The following is a 24,701-nucleotide window of genomic DNA, read 5'->3' as shown; positions in this document are numbered from 1 at the left end:
GTTGAGTTTGAAGGGCTGGGGGAAGAGGCAGGGGAGGAAGAAAAAGAAGCAAGTTTTCTTTGTACCGTGTCTCTCTTAGCAGCCCAGCTTTTAAACTTTTTCAAGGTATGACAGCCCAGGAAATGGCGTTTAAAAACAAAACGGGGGTCATTTACTTGGTGTGTGCAGAGGAGACTTTCGGGGAAGTCCAACAGTAAACCGCCCTTTTTAGTCATGGGGTGTACTTGGAATAAATTCATGCTTGTAGGCTATGCTGGGCGTGATAGGAGGGGGAGTGCCAGTGCAAATAAAACTCTGAAAATGGATTTGGGAGGCTTGTTCGCCTCTTTTAATCCACGCTCACTTGTTGGCCTTGGTCATCTCGCAGCCTGGCCTTCTTCACGAGGTTTGGGTTGGGGAAATTCACATACTCCTTGGAGGAAGTAGCGATACCAACTTCCGGCTTTCGAAATTCCTGAAGATTTGGGGGTGGGGCCTAGGAAGGGGGTGTAGTTTGGGGAGGCCCAAAGCTTGATGGGGATGTGACGATCCAGCATTTGCTCTCTGCTTTAGCATTTGCCCTCCGAAGTGATCACTTCCTCCAGGGGAACGTGGATCACGTTGATCACTGAAGCCTGAATAATAATGCCAGGAGAACTCCAGGGCCGGCCTGGAATTTGGCAGCCCCAAAGAAGAGTGACCTGCAATTGTGATGGAGAAATAAATCCCAGGCCCCTGATCACTCCGGTTGCTTCTGTTTATAATTTGTTTCTTGGAATCCTTGGAAACAAAGGGAGAGCGAAAATCACAGGCAGGATGTTCCCAAAATGTTACACTGCGGAGGGGGGGGGGGAAACAAGCAGAATGACAACAGACAGATAGCCCCTAAGTGCCCCGTGGCTTCTTCTGAATCATCCAGATCTCTTCCCACTGTCGGAGATGGATGGGCCATTTGTCTGAGCCGAAAGGGTTGCTGACCGGTGTTCTTGCAATGACCTTGGCCTGCATCTTACCCCCCCCCCCATGCAGGCTGAGGAGTGAACAGCCAGTCACGATCAGGAACACAAAGAAGCCAAGTACCCGAAAACTTGGAGGGGGGCGTCATTTGAGCCGGTGACTCAGAACGCAGAAGCAAATATCTGCTGGAAATTAGCCAGGCCTGGGGGAGCCACGATTTAGGACCTAACTTCATGGATAGGTAGAGAAATTGCATCACCCTAGAATCTCCATATGCAGATTAACCGGGCAAAGGCCTCTGCTGGACTTTCACTTTAGCAGTGCTTAGAGATCGTGAAATGACTGTTTGCCATTATTCTGTCCCCGTTTCCTCGGTGTCATCTATCTGGGAAGCCTGCTGTGATTCTAATATGAAAACCAAAATTCTAGTCCTTATGGATGCGTAGAAAGGCATTAATAATCCGGAAACACGGCCACGCTCACAGTGTACAGCAAGGGTAGTCAAACTGCGGCCCTCCAGATGTCCATGGACTACAATTCCCACAAGCCCCTGCCAGCGAATGCTGGCAGGGGCTTGTGGGAATTGTAGTCCATGGACATCTGGAGGGACGCAGTTTGACTACCCCTGCTGTACAGTATCCACTGATCTCTTGTGACTCGTAATCTATAAATCCCCCCCTTCCGACCTTTTGACCCCCGAGTGGTCTCCCCCCAAGCATAACTGCTGCTGATCACCCTCTTTCTCATTCTCCCCTTAGCCAGAAGGACTGCGGAAAGGGGGGGGGGGGAGAACTGGAAAAGAGGCAGTGGCCAACCCTGGACATAAAAGCGCAGAATAGTTTAAACAAAAAAACATGCCCTTTCCGCCCTTTTCTGTCCTCTCAAGAACCCCATCCTTTTCAAACTAACCCTGAACCTTCCCCTCCTGGGGGAACAGAGAGTGATTCTCCCCCCTTTTGTCCTCAGCCTCTAGGCTGTTTTTTTGTTTGTTTGTTATTTCGGGAAAATGGTTTTCCTGGAAGGAGAAACAGAATCGGATAGCCTTCTGAAGTGATGCCGCTCTGCCCTTTCTGTCTCCCCACACGCACACCGAGCCGGGGTGTGAACAGCTGTTTGTGGGCATGTGCTATTATACGCCGCTCCCACTCGGATCCCTGTGACCTTGGTCAAAAAGGGGAGGCAACGAGGGAGCTTCGTCATACAGGGCCCGGTGCCCTCTAGGAGACAGAGCTGGGCAGTGGTCCAAAATCCAAAATCCCGGCTCTCTCTCTCCAGTTCCTTCCTCCCCATGGCAGCGGGAACAGCTTTCTCTTTCGGAATGATCTCCCCGCAACTCAGGCCAGCTTCCTCCGGCTTTGTGGAGCCTCACATGCATACCCGAGGGGGGTGCTTTCCACCAAGCTGAACCGTTTCCCTGTGACTTGTCGCCTCAGGTTAGATCAAATTTTTTGGCGGCTGCCCTTACGTAAGAAGAAATGTGGCTTCTCTGCCCTGGAAAACCAGCGTCTAGAAATATGGAATGGTGAATGGGAGGTGCAGGGGAGAGAGGCACTGTGATTTTTAAACAGAGGCTGGAGAGCCACCTGACGGAGAGGCTGATTCGGTGAAGGCTTAAGGGGGTGGCAGGTGACAGGGGATGAGTAATAGGGTTGGGAGTGTCCTGCATGGTGCAGGGGGTTGGACTAGATGACCCAGGAGGTCCCTTCCAACTCTAGGATTGTACGATTTAACGCTCAATGTGAAGGCCCAGTTCATATGAACAGCTGGTGAATCGCCAGAAACGCTCCTGGACAATCTTATCTTTCTTGGCTGCAGTCAGGGCTGACATGATTTGCCAAGCCTCCATACGAAAAGAAATCGCCCCACTGATAGAAAGTTGGTTGTCAAGGAGAAGAGTTCTGACTAGTTTTCTACATGCAGGGATTTCCCTCCTTCCACAGAAGCATTCAACTGAAATGCTCCGTCTGGAATCCATAGCGGTACAGTCCTACAAGCAATATCATCCTTAACAGCTGCATTTTGTATAGCAGACTGAGTAACATGGGAAGCTGCCCATGTTCGTAGGGTTGGATCCTGTCCCCCTCTCAGATCTGGGAGGGGAATGAGGCATTGTGGATTAAATCTGTAACAACTGTGAGGAAAAGGGCTTTTCACTTTCCACTCTGACAGGAGCCTGAAAGCATCTGTGGAAAATGGGTCCTCTTGGGTTTTCTTTCTAGGAGTTAAATACGATCCTGGGAGGTTACGACAGGAAAGCACAACTCCTGGATTCTGTTGCTAACTCTGGACAACAAATCTGCTAATTTTTCCTCCTGGGGTTTCAGATAGTGCTTAGTTAAAATGCCAATTTCCAAGGAGCTACCCTGCCTGGAGTTATTGTTCTCTCTCCCTCGCCCTACTGGAGCCCTTTATTTCTAATCCCTGAATGTGTCGGAGCCGGTTGTGATTAACCAGGGTGTGAGAAAGGCCTCTATGTGAGGTCAGGTGTGGGGCTGTCCGGAGAGTTCCTGCACTTGTTTCATGGCAGAGCCAGGGGATTAAAAACTGAGCTTGCCGAAACACAACCCAAAATGCAGTTCAAAAATGCAAAAATCCCGTTCATTCTCAACCACCGTATGTTTACGTGTATCAGAACGGATACGTAGCGTTAGCATTCCTGTGTGCCTAGACACCTTTCTGGCTGCCACTGGGAGAAAAACATTGATCTCCTGTTTTGAGGACTATCAGGAAGGAATCCGCATCTGGGTTTGGAAATCTCAGTGCTGTTTAAAATATATTTATTATATTATATTTTTATATGAGGCTCAGGTCGGTTTACATGGAACTGGAATAAAAAACAGTACAGATAATATGAATATATATATATATATCTACATATACATGGCATTCATAGCTCACTTTCTTCCTAGGTGGAATTCAAGGCAGCAGGGCCAGGAAATCTCCCCTGTAGCTGCTGACCAGTCTCAGAGCCATTGAGCTTCTGCGAGGTGCTCGTATCAGGTGCCCTGCACCACGTGGCCTTTGATTGTCCCAACTTTTATTGCCATACCCTTTGAAGGAGATTGCAGAGGCTAGCTTTAGCCCGGATCTGTGGATAGGGACCGGTGGGATGCTCTGACAAGTGATACCAGCCTTCTCTCTTGCACAGGCGAAAGACAGTGACGATGAAGAAGAGGTGGTACAGGTGGACCGAGACCATTTCATGGACGAATTCTTCGAACAGGTAAGAGGAGAGGGTTGAATTTGGCTCTTGAAAAGCATCCCCAGCCCGGCAGGCAGGAGACTCCCAAGTAGGCTGATTGAGCGGAGGTATGCAAATCAGGTATATCTGCATATTTTCGCGCTGTTTGTTTTGTACAGTGCATTGCCCACGTGCATTTCCTTGGAATAATTGAGGCCTGAGAAGATTTACAGATTTAATGTTTGGAATTCCTTTAAGAAAACGAAGCCATATGGGGACTGAAAGTCAAATGGCCCCCGTTACTGTGCAAACATTTACATGGACTCACCTAAATGTTTTAAACACCCATCCCCTAAGCCTGAATGTATAATCTGTGCTGCCCCCCCCCAGAATTATCAGTGAGAACTTTTGTGCGCAAACTGAAAACCAGAGACAGAATTCCTTCTCAAATAGACTAATGAAGCCTCCCTATTCTGAAGAAGTGTATCTGATCGGATGGGCTCCGTTTTGTAACTGTCCAAGCCCATCATTGGCCATTTTGGGAGGGATGGGTGGGTCAACATAACCGAATAGGGTCACGTCACATGGTGAATGTTGAACACATTTTTAAAAAATATATTAAAAACGAATGAACTCCCACCCATTCGGGAAACCCTTCCAGAGCTGTCAAGAAACCCCGGGATTTCACAAAACCCTGGTTGAGGACTCTGGATTTCAGGACCTTGGAGAGAGTCCCGTCCCCCCCCCCCCTGTTTCCCAGCTCTTCTGCCCTCTATTGCCCACTAGTGCTCATGCTGCAAAACAGCAGTCAGCCTTCCCTTTTTAACAAGCAAGGATTCCCCAAAATTTGTCTCCGGAGCATCCTGAAAGCTACTTCTGTGCCTCTCGAAGATGGTTGAGGAACATTAGGCACAACCCCCCCCCCCACTCCTGGTGCAGAACGGGGAGGACCAGATGTGGCCTAGCTGCATTTGCCGTTCTGCTCTGGAAGCTACTCCCCGCTGAGAAATCCGCTGCAGGAGTTTGCTGATGGAAAGACGTCGGGTGAATAAAGCGAAGGATAACCGCCTGTGGGTGCCCCCAGTCAAGCCCCCAGTCGGCATGGAGAACGGTCTATTTTAGACATACAAGAAGTACTTGTGCTTCTTTCCCGTCGAGACGGTCATGCCTGCTGGTGCTCCAGGCACGTTTCTCCTCCCGGAGCGTAGGAAGGAAATTCCGCTGCCAGCGGGGGGAGAATGCTGGACACCTGAGGACACAATCTGAGGCTGGCCTTAGAGATGAGGTCAGGTATGCCACAACCACCAGCCAGGAGGGGACTCAGCTCTTCCCCCAGCCCTCCAATCTCTCTTCTCGCATGGCAGAAGCTGTTCTGGGGGGCTTTCATGGATTGGCATCCTTTTACTCCAGGCTTTGCCCTGTGATGGCTTCACCAGCATGCATGAAATTTGCTTTCTCCGGCCTCCTGTCGAGGCCCCGCTGCCCTGGGTGTTCGCTCTGGATTTTCCGAGAACCGGAACCAGCTTGGGTTCTGAGGCCTTGCTGGAGGTGCACGCAGATCTTACAGGACTGACGGGTTCATTTTTGCAAGAAGACGCTGTCCTTTAGCAGATTGAACCCTGCAGTCTGGCTTGTTTCCTGTCCTTTGCTCAGAGAAGAGCCGGAAGAGGAACTGAGTCCAGGAGCACCCCTTAAAGACCAATGACATCTCCCAGGTTATGACCTTTTGTGAGGTTTTTTAAAATTCTACTCAAAGTGTACCAAACAGCTGCCAAAACACTGCTAAGAGTGTGGGGCAAAGGAGCTGGTGGCTTTTAAACACTCCCCAGAAAAGAGAATTTCAGCTGCCCTAAACACTAGGAAGGGGAAAACTGACCTGACTCTAATTTTCTCTTGAACTCAGTTGTGATTTCCTTGGTGGCTTTTGGGTGCAGACTGGGAAAGAGCCTGGGGGGGGGGTACCCTCAGGTATAGGATTTCTTGCAGGGGAGAGGGGCTAAATGAGAGAATCTCAAGGAATCTAAAGTCCCTTGAGATCAAATAGTCTCAGACTCCATGAAATGACCCTGCTGTTTCAGAGTTTTAACGAAATATGTATGGCAACTGATGCAAAGGTATAGGATAGGGCAAGCATCCGTAACCAAGGTTTCACGAAACCCTGGGAGTTCTTGACGGCCCTGGAAGGGTTTCCCAAATGGGTGGGAGTTAATTAATGTATGCATTTATTTAATTTTTTAAATATCAATAGGGTTATATGATCATATATGGTCATGTTGTCTCCACCCCCCCTCCCAAAATGGCCAGTGATGGGCCTGGAGGGGGTGGGAAGGGAAGGGGAGGGGCCTCGAGTGGGCGTGTCCACAGCTCTGCTTCCCAACCCTATTCTGCACAATGGTGCCATTTCTGCGGTTTCCTGAAACCCGAAGAATGTTTCCAGGGTTTTCTCAATGGTAAGAAAGTCGAGAAAGGCACCGTTGAGATTTGGGTGGGAATGACTCCCCTCTTCTGCACTGTGCTGTCTTGTGTTATCTTTAGCCCAGCACGTATTCAAACAAAAATCCAACGTGAAGAGGATGCATAGCTTTTCTTTCCTGTGGCTAAGGCTTCCCTTAGCAGCCCCGGCGTAATGGAGCTCTCTTTGGGGCTTCTGTGTGTCTTTGCTCAGGTGGAGGAGATCCGCGGCTGCATAGAGAAGCTCTCAGAGGATGTGGAGTTGGTGAAGAAGCAGCACAGCGCCATCTTGGCCGCCCCCAACCCCGATGAGAGTGAGTAGGACCCCGTCACCCCATAGGCGCACAGCTGGGGGCACCATCTCCCGTGCTTGCACCCAGCCCACATTAACCAGACTCACACAGGCATATGCACCTGACATGCAAAGGGTGGCGCTCTCTCACCAGATCCTGTGGAAAAGCGGAGGTGGCATGGGTGAACATTCCCACAGGTTTGTGAGCGCCCCCTGGTGTTTGCGCCTACTGAACCACACTCAATCCTGCACGGTCACCAGACACCCAGTGGGAGAGCGGATGCATGCTCAGAGGAACAGTCCAGAGCAGCTCTCAGGACGGCTGTCAATACCACCCCCCCTCTTTTTCCTCCCCTTGCAGAGACTAAGCAGGAACTAGAGGACCTCACGGCTGATATCAAGAAGACCGCCAACAAGGTGCGCTCCAAGTTGAAAGGTAAGATCTGGTGGAGGGCAGGGCCTGGTTGCTCTCAGGCACAACCTTGAGCCGTTCCAGAGTGTCAAGGTCAGTGAGCCCTGACCAGGGTGACCCAAATTAGGCCAATTTCAACAGATCCAGCAAGCTAAGCAGGGTCAGCCCTGGTCAGGATTTGAATGGGGGACCCACAGCCAGTTTTGGCGGCCCTAGCAGAGTACAATTGCAGTGGGAGCAGCCAGACTGGAGACAGAAGCCACCCCCACACACACCCACAGTGGAAAGTGGTGTCATTCTGAGTGTCCTTAAAGCGGGGAAAGGAGGGAGGGAATGATAGACCCCAAAGTCCTGAATTTTAATCCCAGTGGCTTGCCGCAGCCCTGAATCCTCTGCTTCCCCCCTCATCCCTGCAGCGATTGAGCAAAGCATTGAGCAGGAAGAAGTGCAGAATCGGTCCTCGGCTGACCTGCGGATCCGGAAAACGCAGGTACCGGGCTTACGTTGCTCGCCCCCCCGCCCCCCTTCATGTCCTCTTCTTCATTATCTGTTTGCGATTCATGAAGACGATTAGTTTTACTTCGTGAACGTCTGATGTCTGGAATGGATACGAGCCGTTTATAGGTTCCCCTTGGTGAGTTGTGGGAAGCTGGTTCTGAAAAGAGATCAAAAACGAATTCTGCAAAATGGGACCAGCCGAAAGGAGACTGGGTGTGAGGGATGTCGCCCGTTAGAAAGTTTGTCCCACAAGCTTTGTTGTTGCTGTGATGAATCTTTGGGATTCACTCCCCCCCCCCTGAGACAGCCCTCTGTCCCTTTCACCTGACCAATACACCCCAATCTGTAGGACAAGGACATAACAGATTGCTCTCCAACCGCCCTGAATAAAAGAATAGATTATCTCTGTGCTTTTCTCTGCCGTCTCCACGCCTGACTGTCTCCCCGTCTCTTTTGCAAGCACTCGACTCTCTCCCGCAAGTTCGTGGAAGTGATGACGGAATACAACACAACCCAGTCCAAATATCGAGATCGCTGCAAGGACCGCATCCAGAGGCAACTGGAGATAAGTGCGTCCCTTCGCCTTCTGCGGTTCGCTCAGAAACACACACACACACACACACAACCGGCATCACACCCATTCAGTTCCTGGCTCCCCTTGTGAGAAATTCAAACTCTCCTCATCACATCTCATGTGAGCCGTTGTTGTTGGACTCATTCCATGTGTGGCGGAAAGAGAGTTAAAAACCAGGCTGGGAGCTACCATCCGAATCCTTGGGAGATCTCCCCTCCAAATACTAGCCAGGGTCAACCGTGCTCAGCTTCCGAGGCCTGACAGGACCGGGCTAGGCTGGGTAACTCCAGGGTAACCATGCCTGGAAGTCCAGGGATCAGCTGTAATTGTCTCAGATAACCAGGCCCGGCCAGGAGGTTGGCACCCCTAATTTTCACAACCGCAGCACACTGTCTAACTTCCTTTGCGAGCAGCTAGTGGCAGAGAAGCGGCTTTGCAACAATGAGGGGCCAATGAGGGATCGGTGTGTAGTAAAGACCCCTTTTCAGGGTTGGACGAGGCAAATAACAAAGGAGTTTCTATCCTAGAATCCTTCCCTCCCTCCATGCTTGTGTTGTTCATTGGCGGAAGGGAATCTGCTCTCTTCGACAGAGATGGAAACAAGCCAAGTTGAAATGCGCCTGCTTTGTCCTTAAGATGTCCACCTGCAAGTTGGGCCAGCTGGCCACCGTCCCCGGCGCTAGGGACGCTGTAGGTAGGGCAAGACGCAGTGACTATCCGCGGCTCTCTCTGACCCTTCTCTTCTTGCAGCTGGCAGGACAACGACCAACGAGGAACTAGAAGACATGCTGGAGAGTGGGAAGTTGGCGATCTTCACCGATGATGTATGTACCAACACGGCCGCCCCTCATGTTGTTGGGGGTGGTGGCGGTCGGTTCCTGTCAGGGGGTGGTCGTTTACAATCTATTTCTCCTGGTGCCTGAAGCTGTGGGGCCAAGAGCAGAGCACCCCACAAGGAACCAGCCTTGGAGGTCCCTATAGGGTCTAGATGAGTGATACCCTGATGTCTGGGGAGCCCCATGTCCTTCTTGGACAGGCCTCCTCTGGCTCTTCTGAGCACCATTCCCCCCAATTTTAGGAAAGTGGGCAGGGCCCCATGGAGCTTGTGGTGGACAGATGGCTCCCAGTTTGAAGGAACGGTAGCCAGAAGGACAGGAAAGCTGTGAAACTCCCTGAGGCGTCTGTCTTATGCAAGGGAGAGAAGTAAACGTGACTCTTTTGGTTGAACATTGCTCTCCGAGCATATCATGAGTCTGGATCAAGGTCGGTTGGGGGCATCTGCATAGCTAGGGCCATGGGGAGTGTCCGTGTAAGGCCCACCTCCTGAATGTTTGAAAGTCCTCCCTCCTACTCTTTGCCCTTCAGAGATGCTGATATGTTTTCACAGTTTACCTACAGCCCTAGTGGTTTAGGCATTGCCTTCTCTTTTAAGTGAAAGCTACAAGTCTCGGGCCATTGGTGGCCACAACCCACAGCTGTCTGCAATCTGGTTTTTTTGGATGTCCACCCACCACTCTATGCAATTTATTTGAGCAAGGGAGAATTTGGGAGTGTTTGGGGGGCTCGGTCTCTCTCTCCCTTTGTTTATGTCGGTCTCTGTCTTTGGCTCAGATCAAAATGGACTCCCAGATGACGAAGCAGGCCCTTAACGAGATAGAAACCCGGCACAATGAGATTATCAAACTGGAAACCAGCATCCGGGAGCTGCATGACATGTTTGTGGACATGGCCATGTTGGTGGAGAGCCAGGTAGGGACGGCAAAGCCGGATTGCCTTCGGATACTGCAGCCCGCCTGGGGTGCCCCAGTGGCTCAGCAGGCCATCAAGTGGTCGAGGAAGCAAAACCGGGGTGGTATCTGTGTCTTCATTTCCAAAACGAGCCGTCCCAGAGTTTGAGATTTCCTGGAGGTTATGGTTTGTCACTGGGTTTTATTGGGGTCATGCTTCGATGTTTTCTAGGGATGTTAAGATGATTGTAGCCCGCCATGAGCCACTTTGTGTGAGTGGCGGGATAGAAATCAATCAATCAATCAATCAATCAATCAATCAATCAATCAATCAATCATTATTTTCCTCTACCTCTTCCTCCTCTCACTGCTAAGCCCATGTATGCCACACTGGAAGAAGGGAAGAATGCTTTCCCCAGCGGCCGTGTCCGATGCATCCACCTTAACCTGTCCAATTTCTGCCTGTCTGAGCCCCTGCCTTTCTCCCCCCCCCCCCCCTAGGGTGAGATGATCGACCGCATTGAATACAATGTGGAGCACTCTGTGGATTACGTGGAACGAGCTGTGTCCGACACCAAGAAAGCTGTAAAATACCAGAGCAAGGCTCGGAGGGTGAGTGAGGAGAGGTTGGGGTATGGGTGGGCGTGGGGGGGGAAGAGAAAGGTGGGGAGGGCCCACCTTGGGGTAAGAATATGTAGCCTTTGGAGCAGAAAAGTAAGATTGGGACTCCGAGGACTGAAAGAGGGCGAGTGGGGTTCATTCTACAGGTGATATTTGGAACTGGGTTCCAATCCTGGGTTTCTTAGCAGTGGTCCTGGTAGATCCTCATGCGTGGGATCGCAGCCGGACAGGCAAGCAGTAGCAGAACCGTCTTGGAGAGCGACCTCGTCTGAACTTGCTCTTTAGAACAATATCCAGGTTCGTCTTCGTGGTTTCTGGCCAGCCCCACGTGGGGACTGCGTAGTCGCAGGCCGGCCATGGAGAAAGAGCTAGCGAGCTATATAGCGACCCCCCCCCCCCAGCTTCCTTCTGCCCAGCATTGCTGGCAAAGATTCTTGATGAGCAGGCCGAATGGTCACCCCCTTCGTGTATTTATTTGAGTAGCGCTTCCAGTGTCTATGGAGCCTTAAGGGATGGCAAAAACCAGACAGGTCCCTGCCATGGAGCAGCACACAGTCTAGACAAGACCGGGGGACGGTTAAGAATGAGTGTCAAGGAGATGAACCAAAAGCTCTCTGGGAAAGCTGGTTTTTGAGGAGTGCTGGGAAAGAAGCAAGATGGAGGAGGAGAGGCAGCCCCAGAAGGCAGGGGGTGACGGCATGAACAGTTTCTGCAGCCGAAAGCCCCGCTCCATCTCTAATCCTGGGTGCCCCTTAAGGTCCTCCACCTTTGACAATGCATCTCCCACCTGCTGCTGGCTCCCTTGGGCCAGCTGGCCTCCTTTCTCCGCACGGCTGCCATTTTGAGCATGTGAGGACATGGTACATTTTGATTGGCCATTGCTGAGAAACCAACATGGCGGCCCTCCTTGGCCTTGAAGCCTCCCCGCGTCTTACCCGGCATCTCGTTAACTAACCTTTTTGTCTTTCTTTTTCTTCTCTCTCTCTCTCTCTCTCTCTCTTTTTCTTCCTGCTCCGTGGATTGTTTGGGGGGTAATGTAGAAGAAAATTATGATTATAATTTGTTGCGTGGTCCTCGGTATAGTACTGGCCTCCTCCATCGGGGGCACGCTTGGGTTGTAAATTAAAAGCAAAAAAAAAAAATTAATAATAATATTATAATAATAATTTAAAAATTGTACATGCAGTGGATATAACAGCACATGTTCCAGCTACCTATAGATAAAAACAACTTTACTAGGTCAGCAAATCTAAGTTTGTTGTTCAAGCTCATCTCGTCATCCATTTTACTCATTTGCCGGACGCCGGGACCCTCCCCAGAATCGTCAGAGGTTCTGGGCCTGAGTCGGGTGTCTCGGAAACGCACTCCCCTCCCCTTCCCACTGCACCATGCTCCAAAACCTGTGATGCCTGCCCCCACCCCCACCCCCCACCCCAGATTCCCCCCTCCCTTCTTCATATCAGAAGTTTTCCCTGAGGGAGGAAATAGGCCATGGTGATTCTTTTCCTGCCTTTCGCAGGAAAGGAGCTACCCATGAATTTAAGCCGTCCTCCCAGGCGGGCCATTCTTTACAACGCTGGGGCGTGTCGCGTAGCAGAAAGGACAAAATACTTCAGTATTAACGTTATGCAATATCCAGGGCTGCGAACTTGCACAAGGCTCTTTGAACATTATATATTTTTGTGTGTGTGTCCGGTGATCGTAACTCTACCAGCCTCTGGAGAGGGGGAAAGTTATCTTTCCCCTCCAGGCGCGAGCGTGGATCTTTTCCTTTTCAGAGGTGGCAACGGGAAACCCAAGTGCTCCCCTCCCCGAGGGACTATGAGCACCGTTTTTGATAGGTTTTGTGTTTTTTTGAAACTCCAGTGTTCATCGTTAGACACTCAGAAGAACCGAGTAAATACTCAGGGCACAATCTGGTTGTCTGTCGCGTCATCCACTCTCCTTGTGCACCACACCCTTGTGAGGAAATTTTCTTGTCACACACCTCCCCTCTCCCATTAGTAGCCCCTCTGGAGAGCAGAGAGCTGTGTTTGTCGGAGGGCTGCGCAGGCCGGATGGGGCACACAGGGGACCAATTGGATCACCCCTCGATTGGACAACAAATAGCACAGAATTCTAGTACCCGTCCTCCAATAGCTGCATATAAACGGATCGCTCGGAACAGCTTCCAAAATGGGCTACGGACACAGACCGAAGTCGGCACATGGATGCTAGCGTGTTTTGAACTCATCACCATATCAGTACTGGGCACTGCTCACAGTATTTAGCAAATGTAGGGACACTCCATATCCGTGCAGTGTTATTAAGCAATATTGCCGCATATGCTTTTATTGATATTAGATAAAGAATATCTCTCCCCTGGGGTCTTCAGGAATGCAGAAGATTCACTATGACTTTATGACAAACCCTTGCTACAAAGAAAGATTCAAATGGGTCGCCGTGTTGGTCCGAAGTAGCACAATAAAATCAGAGTCCAGGAGCACCTTTAAGACCAACAAAGATTTATTCAAGGCGTGAGCTTTATTGGTCTTAAAGGTGCTACTGGACTCTGACCTTGCTACAAAAGTACACGGGCGATAGAACCGAGATCCTGACAGTTTGATACCCCTCAAAAATAATTCCTTCTTCACAATGATCACGTATCATCTGATGGTCCAAGAGTCCTAAAACAAACTATACTCTCATGGCCTTGTACATTAGAGGACCAAAAGAAGACATTCAAAGCCCACCTCCATCCTCTGAAATATCATGTTTTCCTGGGGTTGCCTTAGTTCTATGCGCAGGTAGGAGGTTCTCTTGTTTTGAGAATTTCTGGGTAAAGAGGAGATCCCTCTCTGCACCTGGAGATTAGGAGGAAAAACTGTGGCCAGATCTCTTCCTGGTGACACCAGTTTTTCTTTTGCAAAGACCATTTGACCAGGGAGGAGGGGATGTTTAAAAAACACAGTTCTTCCCACCTGCCATCTGAAATGGTTCGACTTCCAGAAATCCACGTCACACATTACTCCTTGACCGTGTCTTTCAGTTCTGAGCGATCTCAAACTGGCCACAAATGACAGCCTCTCCCTTTTCTTCGTTCCCACGTAAGGCCTGGTCTCCTGTCCTTCTACCAGAGGCTGCCTGCTACTACAGGAGTCCTTTACCACATTGGAAAACCTACTGGTTTTCTAATAACATTCCAAAAAGATACCGCACCACTACGATGGTATTATCTCCCACCCTTAAAGAAAAAAATAGCAAACCATTCTTGACCCATGGCACCTTACCTGTGCTTGAGAAATTCACCCTTGAATAACAAAGCTCCATCTTTAGATTTCCCTCGAGTAAGAATGCTACGCACTTCAAAAATGTTCCGATGGAGTCAAGGACCCAACGGCTTGACCTAGGCCAAATACCCTGCAGTATTCAAGAGTGAGAAGTCACTTCTTGCTGATACAACGCTGGAGAGTAATAATACTATTCCTACTATGCCACTTTGTAATTTTAGCAGAATAGCTTACATCCTTCCAGCTAAAACGAGGGCTGCACCTCACCTTAACTATGCACCCGTCTCAAGGACTTTTCGGTGGATGCTTGCGCCTGTCAGCAGCATTATGAAGGCAGATTCCGGTAAACATTAGATGCTTTTGAATGTGCCTTTGTGCGCCCTGGGCTAGATGCTCGTAGTTGTAATGCAGTAGGGACACAGTTACCTGCTACCCAGTAGTAATATTCTGAGCGGAGGTCCTGTGGCATCATTCTTCTGAAACCTACAGGAATTACAGACAAAAACCAGGCACTATTCTTCCAACACCCTCCTACCCCAGAAAATTTGATTCCTCTAGGATCATGCAGGCTAATTATTCCCGAACCCTCTCGACCGCAGAGGCGTAGTTTGAAAACTAGAAGCCCACTCCCTTCTTATGCCTGAAAAAGTTCTTTTGTAAACTGCACAGGAGTAAAACAGTTACCTTCCCACAGAGGAGAATTTCCTCTCTGTTTTAAACTTCAGTCACTGTTTTTTGGGGGTGGCTCCTCTGTGTGTAGGTGATTCCCCCGGCCTCCGGACCAGGAGCGATGAAATGATCCAAGCACACCCAGTGGAAAGGTGCGGCGGAACTGCCAAGCCCTGGCGGAAGTTGACTGGAAGGAGGAAGGCACGCAACAAGCGACCGCTTCCGTGGGGGTGGCTCGTGGTAGCCTCTTGTTCCGCAGAGCGAGGTTCGAGTCGAGTAGCACCCCAAAGACCCACGAGATTTCCAGGGAAGACATGTTGGAGAGTTTTGACTTTTGAAAGCTCCTACTCTGGAACTCTTGTGTTTAAGGTGGTACTGGATTCAAAATTGCGCTCTTTGACTGCATCCCCAATGCAGCCACCCATCCGCCACGTTATTTATGCAGTCAGTTGGATGCTTTTCCAGTGCACTTGTATCACCAACGTTGGGCTCACTCTTTCCTCAGTGCCGATGAGATCCGTTAATTGGCTAGCTTTGTGAGGAAGAAACCCTACAGCACAAGAGCAAGGGGGCTTCCAAGCCACGCTATGAGACGATGTGGGCACCACAGGCTTTCTTTCCTGGAATGCCCTTGACCTTGACCCTTGCATAGGCCCTGATAGGATCCCTCTATCAACCTTGAGTTGACCACACTGTTCAAGGAGCAATTCTCAGTCGGGCTCTTCCCCAGAAGAAGGCAAAGATGGCGCATGCTGGATACCCTGTAAGAATCCTCCTCTTCTAGCCCTTTCCATTTGCCACTGGGATGTTTTAAATGGATTGACCATGAGTCTGTGCCACTCCCCATACTCTGAGGTTTCAACGTACCTTGACTATGGAGAAGCCAAGGCCAAAATTAGGAGCCATCATAATCGGCTAAGAAGCAGAGGTGGTGGTGATGGTGGTGAAGACTTCTTGAGGGAGGTCCTTTGACAACTGTCCAGCGCTCTTGGTGGTGAGAGGCTATGCCAGACCAGTTAGAGAGGAGAATGCGGTAGTCCCCATTTTGGCCAAACACCTGTCCTGTCTTGTCCAGCTCTGCCCGCCTCCCCCCAGTGCCTCTCCTTGTAAGGTTCCCCAGGGTTCGCGGTGCCCAGTACCATAAAGAAAATGCCCTCCTGATATCTTCTACACGGGGGTGGTTCATGCTGATCCCCACCTCCCCCCCAAATCACATCTCCCTTGCCCATTTCACACCTGCAATTTCTTCTATCACTTTGGACTCTGATTTTGCAGAGCAGGGGTGTGTGTGGAAGTGTGTGCATGTGTGCAAGAGCGTGCGCGTGCAAGAGCGTGTGTGTAAATACATACATATCTGTATAGATATGCTGTACAGATGTTCATTAATGCATTTTTGTATCTATATGCAAATGAACTGGTGGGAGGGGGGTAAATAGGCATACGCATATTCCACACACAGGAGTTGCATATTGCAAGCAGTATATGGCGTGTGTTTGTATATGCGTGTGTGTTTCTCTGTACAGTCCTGTTGTTGCATGTATATACCAGCAGGTCTTTGCCCCACAGTTACGCCAGGGTCGGACCCCTTGATTTCGGTGGGAATTCCAACCAGGATCCTTGTTATAAAAGTTTTGGTCCTCTACTGGCATGAAGCTGCCCTCTTGTTCTACGGACAAATGCAAAACAAAACAAACAAATCCTAAAGCCTCTAAAATGGTTCATAAGAAACCCCCCCCCTCCCCTCCCCAGTGCAAATTCCCACGGTCTAGATTTCACTCAGAGCTTTTTGGGCAGTCACTTAATGGAGATTAATTAAGGCTGTAAAACGTCACATTGTTGGAGCAGTTAAAATACGACAAAGGCTGGATTAATGATTCCGATCTAGGTTTGCAGTCCCCAGGAAAAATAGCCCGACAAGGAAGCTGAAATAAAATGCATATTTCCTATAAACGCAAGAATAAAGGAGGGGGGGGGAAGGGTTGACTTTCCCTTTGAAAACATGGCGTTAAGATCCCTGCAAAAGTGAATCAAAAAGCTTTAGAGAATACATTTGAAAACTACGCAGAGGTGAATTTTCCGGCAATCATGGAAACAAAACGCCAGAGTGTTGGGTTTAACTGGAATTCTTTAACTAGGAGATGTTTTAAAATGTCACATTGAACAGGTGCCACTGGACTGCCTGTCTCTTGATGGCCGTGTACCACCTGCTATGTCCTTTTCGAAATCTGGCAGCAACCAGCGTGGGCACCCAGGTTGTTCTTACCTTACTGGGTCTGCCCTAAGAAAAACCATTCTGAGAGGACCACCTTAGTATCGAACCATACACTGGAGAGGTGCATCTATTTAGAGCCAAGCTATGCAGTCACCGGATTTATGCCGGGAGCAGAACCAAGCCACTTCATAGGGTAGGTAGGGGAATCAACCCCTGACCTGTATATTTTTTTTAAACACCCAAAAAACCTAGTATGTCTTCTCCCTCAAGTTAGTTTTGTAAACATACAGAGGATAAACAGGCCAGGATTCGGACATTCAATCCCCACAGCCCTGACTCCGGTATGGTCCAACTCAGCAAGAGATCCACAGATCTGCTGATTTATGTAGGTCGGATCTTAACGGAACCGCACGTCAAGAGCACCCAAAATCTGCGCTGAAATGTGACTCTTTTTATTTCAAACGTGGCCCTTTGGAGAGCAACTGGACTAATGAGTGTGGCAAATGTCTATTGTATGTCGTTGGCATGAATAAGTTTGCATTACAAGTGTACATGGTACCGATTATGCTTGTGTTGCGCTCTTAATGTGCCTAAATATTATACGCTATATCTATCCGTCCAGCTGTGTCTGTATGTGCAGGCGTGTCTATGTATTGGTTCTCAAAGCGTCAGGGCAGGTTTGCCAAGGAGTTACGTAAGGTGGCTGCAGGAGATGGTTTTTCCCACCTGGTCTCCTGATTGGGTGAGGAGCTCAGAGGTCTACCTCCTCCACCAATCAGCGCAAAGCTTAACCTCACGTGGCCCATCTCTTGGGCTAATGATTTCACACTGAGAATCAGTCCGCTACTCCCTAAATTTCTCCAATTATTTCATTCTCGGGGGGACAAGCTAGCAATTTTGGTTTTTTCTTGGTTGCATTGGGGGAGGGGGAGAATATTCCCTGGCTTAACATGGCTTCCTGTGACCATTTGAGAATCATTCTCTCCAGTATAGATAGCTGGATCCGAAATCTGCCCGTCGATCTATGTTGCATCCTGGAGAGAGAACGCATTTATTTATATTTATCGAGATCCATAACTGATTTGCGATGTGGCGAATTTCCAGTACAGGGGTTTATAGGCAGCCTGTTTTCTCATCCCCCATTCCCAGTTCCAAGCAAGCAGGTGCATCCCAGTTAGAAACTAATCACCGTAGTAACAAATCCCCCAAATGGTTTGGCGAGTAAAACGGCATCCGAGCCATTGTGCTGGGACAGCTTTAAACCACTGCAAATCCAGTCCCTAAATATATCAAGGATATTTTGCGTGTGCGGCTGTCAATGTGCAAGTTGACCACGTTGGTGTGATTGACTGCTACAGATGTCTTGCGCACGCAAACACGCGCACGGGCGTAAACACGCACTCAGGCACAACTTTACGCAGTGGCGTATACACACTTTTGATGCATAGGGACTGTAATTACCCTCAGACAAGCCCAAACGTTTGCTTTGAGTGTCTGGGACTCGTATATTAGAAAAATTACGGTAGGCAGGGCTGACCCCCAAATTAGATGTACAGTGCATGATAGGAGACGCTGTCCAAACAAGCTTTGCCCTCCATTGCCTCGAGAGGGCTACATTTTGCTTATTTCCTTGGAAAGCTGCACTAAAAGAATCGGCCCAACTGCCTTCAATTGTTTGGAAGGTCATGTTTCAGCTGGAATCAGTGCACATCCCCATTTGCAGTGGGTGGGTGGGTGGGTGTTTGCGGGGTCTGATTGTTTAAAGGAGTGTCTTTATGTGTATCTTGGTTTGGGGTGGGGGGTCAATGCAGTATATGCTTCGGAGTATTCCCATACATACTGCACGCTTTCCCGTGCACGTACATGCATACGTTTCTTGTTTTCTTCTCGAACAAAGGCTTCCATCCCGTCATCTCTGCATGCAAGAGATCAAACTCCAGGAAAAAAAAAAAGAAAGAACAAAGAAAACTTAGATTTTTTGATCTTTTTTACAAAAAAAAATCATAAAAAATAATCCGACGCTATAATACACAAAAACGACAGAACCAACTGTTTGAAAGAGAGAGAAAAAACAAACAAATTTACAACAGCGCAAAGACTCAAAGAACAATCCTACGAACGTGTCGAAATCCTCTTGACTTTCCATTTTGGGTATTGATCTGTGTATTGTTTCAGTGTAGGCGGTTTATTGTATTCTGTGGCGTATTTGCTGAGAAACAACAACTTTAACAAAAAACTTCCGTCATTCTTTCCCCCCCCCTCCCCTCATTGACAACTCCCTCCATCTCCCCATCTCTTCTGCTCTCCTCCAGTCCCTTGACGAACTTTATGGTACTTTCCTTTTTTAAAAAAGAGGGGGGACAAACGCCAGTATATTTTCTTCCCATTTCGCTGATCAAACCATTTTATGAACAGCAAAAGAGGAAAAGAAAAGAAATCAATTACCCAAAGAGCTCTCTTTCTCTTTCCCCCTGATGTCACGCGTGTAACCCTTCATGCGACAACGGAAGATCCTTTAAGGGACAAACGTTTAATTCTCTTCTGTCCTTTGTTTCTTTGTCCTTTTCCGTTTTGGATCGAGGGATTTCATCTGACTGCCGTCCACGAGGAGCCAGTCCAGAGAGTTGTACACCTGTACACACAAAGGCCCATACAAGCTCTCTCACCTGTACCGGGTTTCTTGTTTTTCCCAGTGCAGGAGCCCAGAAAAAATGTGTCCATACCAAATTGAATGGGGAAGTTTATGTGGGTGATATAGCTTTGTGCATCAGCCAGATTGCCCACGCCTACAAAAAAGAAGCAGAAATATCCCAGATGGAGAAATGTTATAATTGCTCTCTCAATCACTCCCCCCTCAATAGTAGCCAGTCAGCTTGGCGAGATCCAGTAAGTCTGTGTACCCCATCTAAGTCACGACCTAGATGCGCATCGAACCACTCACAAGACAGGCGCTCCATGTCTTGCACGTGGTAACTTGTGGTTGATTCTGCCGCAATACCCAGTGGTCCTGAAGAAAGTAGGTTGGGTCCAATTAACTCCCTTCTGCTACAGCAAAAATGATGGAGAAAGGTATTCCTCTGCAGGTGTTCCTCTACCTGGAAGATGATTTTCTTTTTGAACCAAGACTGAGCAAGAAATGGTTTGTTAGATCCTCCTTTTTAGAACTATTTAGATCCAACTTTACGGGGACAGAAGCTCTTTTGGATCCTGAGATTTCTGTGAGAGGGGCTTAAACACACGCTCCCTCCTTCACGGAAATCAACGGGGATTAGCAGTGCTGTATGCAGGCTGGATTTCCCACCCCAACCTCTCATGCGTCTTCATCCAGACCTCCCTTGGCTGGTAGTGTCAGAGTCGCACAATTTCCTGCCGGCTGAGCAACAGGGCCCTTCCCTCCCAGTCCTGCCTGCCCCTTTCTTGTGGCTCTTGATAAGTAAAGCTGTTTTTCCCGTTGTGCATGTCTTAAAAAGATACCTGTTTTTCCTCGCCTCATAAATTAATTGATATGTTCTTCACGATTGCTGCGGCCCTTTATACCCAAACCCTCCAGCATTGCTGTTATGTATCCCTCTTGTAGAGGGAGGCAAGGAGGGGAGAATTTGGACCAGGCAGGCTCAGTTGGGCCTTCTTAAACAGGAAGGGACAGGGCATGCCCAGTGAGAATTCTCTCATGTTGCCTCTGAGCTTCTTGTGTGCCTTGCCCCGAACGGGGGTAGCTGTTGTGGTGTGTGACCCTTTGCCAGTTTTCAGTCCTTGCCAACCAGCCAGGAGGTCTGCCCTTGGCCCTGATGAAACCTTATTCTAATAATATCTTGCCGATCACCATCAGCCACGCCAACTGGGATGGGTAACACCAGGGACAGGAAGGATCTGTAAGAGGAGCTCTTACTGAAAATCAAGGTCTTGGAGGCAGGGGGCGGGGTGGGCGGAAGAAGTTTGCGGAACGCTCTGCCAGAATGTTAGATCCTGAAACATATGCAAAACTATTTCATAAATAAGCTGAGATTTAGGATATGGGTATCCCGGGACAAAGTGTCGTTCTGGGCCAGGGACTATTCCCATTTCAAATGTCAGAGAAATATATTTTTCTAGTGGGCTTCTTATTTGGGATGGGGATGGGGTGGGGAATCGAACTTATTATGGGTTTTTATAAATGGAACACAATCCCCAGTTGGAAAGACAAACATACCTGTCCAGGTGTTGGCTTTTTTTTGGGGGGGGGGATAGATTTAAAAGAATCCCATTTGTGCATCCATAGGATTTTGTTTTTTGCGGCGTGTATCAGAACGATCTCCCTCGATCCAAAACAGAGGGAATGTTTTTTTCAACAACAACAACAACAAAAAAGAATTGTCTCCCTCTAACCTTCCTATCTAAATTATTTGAACGATTTCCCTTTTTTGCTCCCTCTCATATGGCGCTTTTGGGGACCAGAAGGGATACATCTGGGGCCTTGGATGTGCAAAGATTTATACAGATGCTTAACTTGACGCAAGATGTCCCTCCGCCCTGCAGATCTGTAGAACCATTTGGAAAATTGCCCTGGAGGTTTCAGACTCGTGCAAAGAGGGCAAAGATGCCCTCGTCTCTTGCTTGTCCGTACCTCGAAACGCACAGTCAAGTGCTCGGCTCTGCCGCACACTTCCCACCGGAATGAAGGGCAGTTCTGGAAGAGCCCAGCAATACTTTTGCACAACTCCCGTATCTCGCAGGAGAATTTACCCAAGAGACCCCCGTCGTATCCAACCACGCTTGCACCGTGCAGGCTCAGGCATTCGACATTCTTGCTAGGGCAACAGAAAGCCCTAAAATGCCAAAAGGAATATTTATCCCAAGTAATGTGAGGTTCTATTACAAAAAAAAAACTCCCCGAATGAGCCAGGAAACAAAAGAGGTGCATAGTTTCCTCAAACTCTCTTTTTTAGACATTAATGATGAGGCAGCACCTGCCACTTGCCCCCTCTTGACCCTGTGAAATGGGACTCTGGGATCCTCGGATCCACATCTCTGGATCGGAGCCGTTTGCTTATCTGGTTGGTCTCCTGCTCCGTCTTTATTCGGCTTCCCTTAGGCTTTGCTTGGTGGTGGGAAATGCCGTCCAGCTGCAGTTGATTCATGGTGACCCCGTAGAGCAGGGGCGCCAAAATGTGGCTCTCCAGGTGTCCATGGACTACAAAACCCGTGAGCCCCTGCCCGCACATGCGGGCAGGGGCTCATGGGTTTCGTAGTCCATGGACATCTGGAGTGCCACCGTTTCGCCACCCTCAAGGCAAGATACTAACCCAGGTTGTTTGCCATTACCTGCCTTTGAATCAAATCCCCCCTATTCTTTGGTGGTTTCCCTTCCAAACACTGACCAGGACCCATTCTGCACACTTAGGATAATGCACTCTCAATGTGCCTTGGCAGCTGGGTTTTCCTGTGCAGAACAGGAAAATCTACTTCTAAAGTGCATTGAAAGCGCATTATCTGTTGTGTGCAGAATAGGCCCAGGGCTGTCCTTGCTTAGTTTTCGAGATGTGACAAGATCAGGCTATTGAGGTCAAGCTGGGACTTATTTGCACTCTGCTCTTTCAGCCGGGTCGAGACCACTTTGCCTGCCGTGACTTCCTCACAAAGTACCCTGGGACTTGTAGTTTGACGAGCAAACCGAAGACTCTTGTCTCGCAGAGCCGCTCTCCCTGCCAGGTTACGATGCCTCTTCGGGAGGCTGTGTCAGTTAAGGCCGTTTGTAGCGACTGGTGGCAGTTCTTAAGAACGAGTGAGGAAGCCGGAGCCACCCCGCAAAAGGACTGCCGCTCCCTGCAGAGAGGCGACAGCTGTGTGACAAGCAGATCGCAGCCTTCACCACCGTTCAGATACACTAGAAAACAACTGACGTGCACCGCTGGGTAAAGGGCCAGGATCCCAAGTGGCTTCCTCCAGTGCGTGCCCCAGAAAGCCTCAGCAGGCCCCCTGGTTTGTGTCTGGCCCGTCTGACCAGATCCCAGAAGCTAAGCAGAACCAGCCCTTAGTTCTTGGAAGGGAGGCCACCAAGGAGCAGAGGCAGGCAATGGCCAACCGCCTCTGTTTGTCTCTTGCTTGCAAAACCTGCCCTAGGGGCTCCTCAGAAGTTGGCGGCTGCTTCACTGCACTGTCCCAAGCCACGTTCAAAGCCATGCCTTTGCCTGTCTCACGCCCTTTCACCCCCAAAAAGAATCCCCGCAACACCAGAAGGGAATCGACATTTCTATCATTCCAAGTTAGGCTGTTGTGTGAATCTTGGAAGGGTTCAGGGCCCAGATTTGTTAAAGGAAATGCCTCCCCATCACACCTCTGTTCCTCCTCCTCCTCCTCTTCCCCCTCCACCCTCTCTTCTTCAAGATTTTTTCCCCACCCTCCACTCTTTATTTCCTTCCCCACCTCCGTGTGTAAATACCAGCTGCTGTGCGTGATGGGTAATTTCCCCAACTCCTTCTCTCTCTCTCTCTCTCTCTCTCCCTCCCCTCTCTGTTTTTTCGTGGAAAAAGTTGCGTTTGTTTTGTTCTGAATGCGCTTTACTGGCTGACTTCGGAGGGTCTGAGTGTTTTATTCCGGGGAAGTTTATTTCTAGATTTCTTTACGGATTCATTTGTGTGGCTCTTTTATTATTATTATTATTATGATTTAAAGATGGTCCTTTTTTCATTTGGGAAAAAAAAATGACACTTTGTTTTTTTTTTCTTTTCTTTTCAATGTCTGTCCGAATGTACTTAGTTAAAAGCCAGTGACTAAATGCTAAACTTTCCCAAATGCTCAATGGCTTGCACGCTCTCGCCAACAGAAGTTGGCCGAATAAAAAGGTATCACCTTTTGCCTGCTTTGTGTCTCTCCGTGTGTGTTCAGCAACTTCACGCCTCTCGACGTCTCCTTGTTTTGCCATTTTAGTTTATGGTGGACCTTGTTCCTGTTCACCAAGGAACTGACAAGCCCCAAAGTCACAGTCATTTTCATGATCGTTTAGAACAGGGGTAGTCAACCTGTGGTCCTCCAGATGTTCATGGAACTACAATTCCCATGAGCCCCTGCCAGGGGCTCATGGGAATTGTAGTCCATGGACATCTGGAGGACCACAGGTTGACTACCCCTGATTTAGAAGATGACGTAGAAGAAGAAGAGTTGGTTCTCAGGCTCAAAAACTCAGAAACCTTTTATAGGCCTACAAAATCACAGTCCAATTTTAATATTCGATACTGTATTATTTTAATACGTATAATTGTGATAGTTTATAGGATTGTGTGTTTCGCGGTCATTAATTCTGAGAGTTTTCCAGGGGGTTGTTATTATATAAATGTGCAATCCGCCCAGAGTTTTTGACGGTGGGGCAGAATAGAAATCCCTCGGTAAATAAAATAAACGAATCCCCCCTCCCTCTTCACACATGGCAAGTCCCCCTCCGTCCCCTCCTCCAGCCATCTTGGGCTCCTCCTGCTTCCTCTCTTCCCACTGACCCAGACGGAAACCAAAAGCTGGATTTTCAATAACTCCTCGGAGGCCTAGGGCTGCAGCAACACAAACATAATTTAATTATTAGGAGACGGTTTCCTTCTCGATAGTTTTGACCCCCCCAAAGGGACAATCTCTCCATCTCCTTTCCAGGACTTCGCCTGCTTGCGTTCTAATTTTGTTTGTCATTTACCTCTGTTGTTTCTAATTGATTTCTAATTGATTACTGCAGATCGTGGAAGGGGGGGAATCTTTTTATTACGGGTAATTACAAATGTAAAATTAATAAATTCTGTAAGGCAGACGTAGGCACATTAGTGCTGAAGAATGGAGCCGGCCGAGGAAGATGCCCCAGTTGTGTGTTGTGCTCTTCTCCCGCAATTCTCCCGCTCCCA

The 24,701-nt window shown here is 48.9% G+C and overlaps 1 protein-coding gene across 1 annotated transcript in view; it reads left to right on the top strand.

Annotated features, from left to right (window-relative positions):
• The window catches only part of STX1B (syntaxin 1B), a 43,400-nt gene extending 19,725 nt beyond the window's left edge, over positions 1–23,675 (top strand). Inside the window, exons 2-10 of the mRNA XM_077314698.1 lie at positions 4,085–4,159; positions 6,783–6,882; positions 7,222–7,296; positions 7,689–7,762; positions 8,231–8,339; positions 9,095–9,168; positions 9,956–10,093; positions 10,573–10,683; positions 11,733–23,675. Of these exons, the coding sequence (XP_077170813.1) occupies positions 4,085–4,159; positions 6,783–6,882; positions 7,222–7,296; positions 7,689–7,762; positions 8,231–8,339; positions 9,095–9,168; positions 9,956–10,093; positions 10,573–10,683; positions 11,733–11,813 (837 nt within the window). The 3' untranslated portion in view covers positions 11,814–23,675. The remainder of the gene's footprint in view (positions 1–4,084; positions 4,160–6,782; positions 6,883–7,221; positions 7,297–7,688; positions 7,763–8,230; positions 8,340–9,094; positions 9,169–9,955; positions 10,094–10,572; positions 10,684–11,732) is intronic.
• The last annotated feature ends 1,026 nt before the right edge of the window (positions 23,676–24,701 follow it).

The sequence above is a fragment of the Paroedura picta genome, chromosome 16, assembly GCF_049243985.1.
Source record: "Paroedura picta isolate Pp20150507F chromosome 16, Ppicta_v3.0, whole genome shotgun sequence".
NCBI classification, from domain to species: domain Eukaryota; kingdom Metazoa; phylum Chordata; class Lepidosauria; order Squamata; family Gekkonidae; genus Paroedura; species Paroedura picta.
Note: the sequence above shows the minus strand (reverse complement) of the source record. Positions and strands in the feature narration are given on the sequence as shown.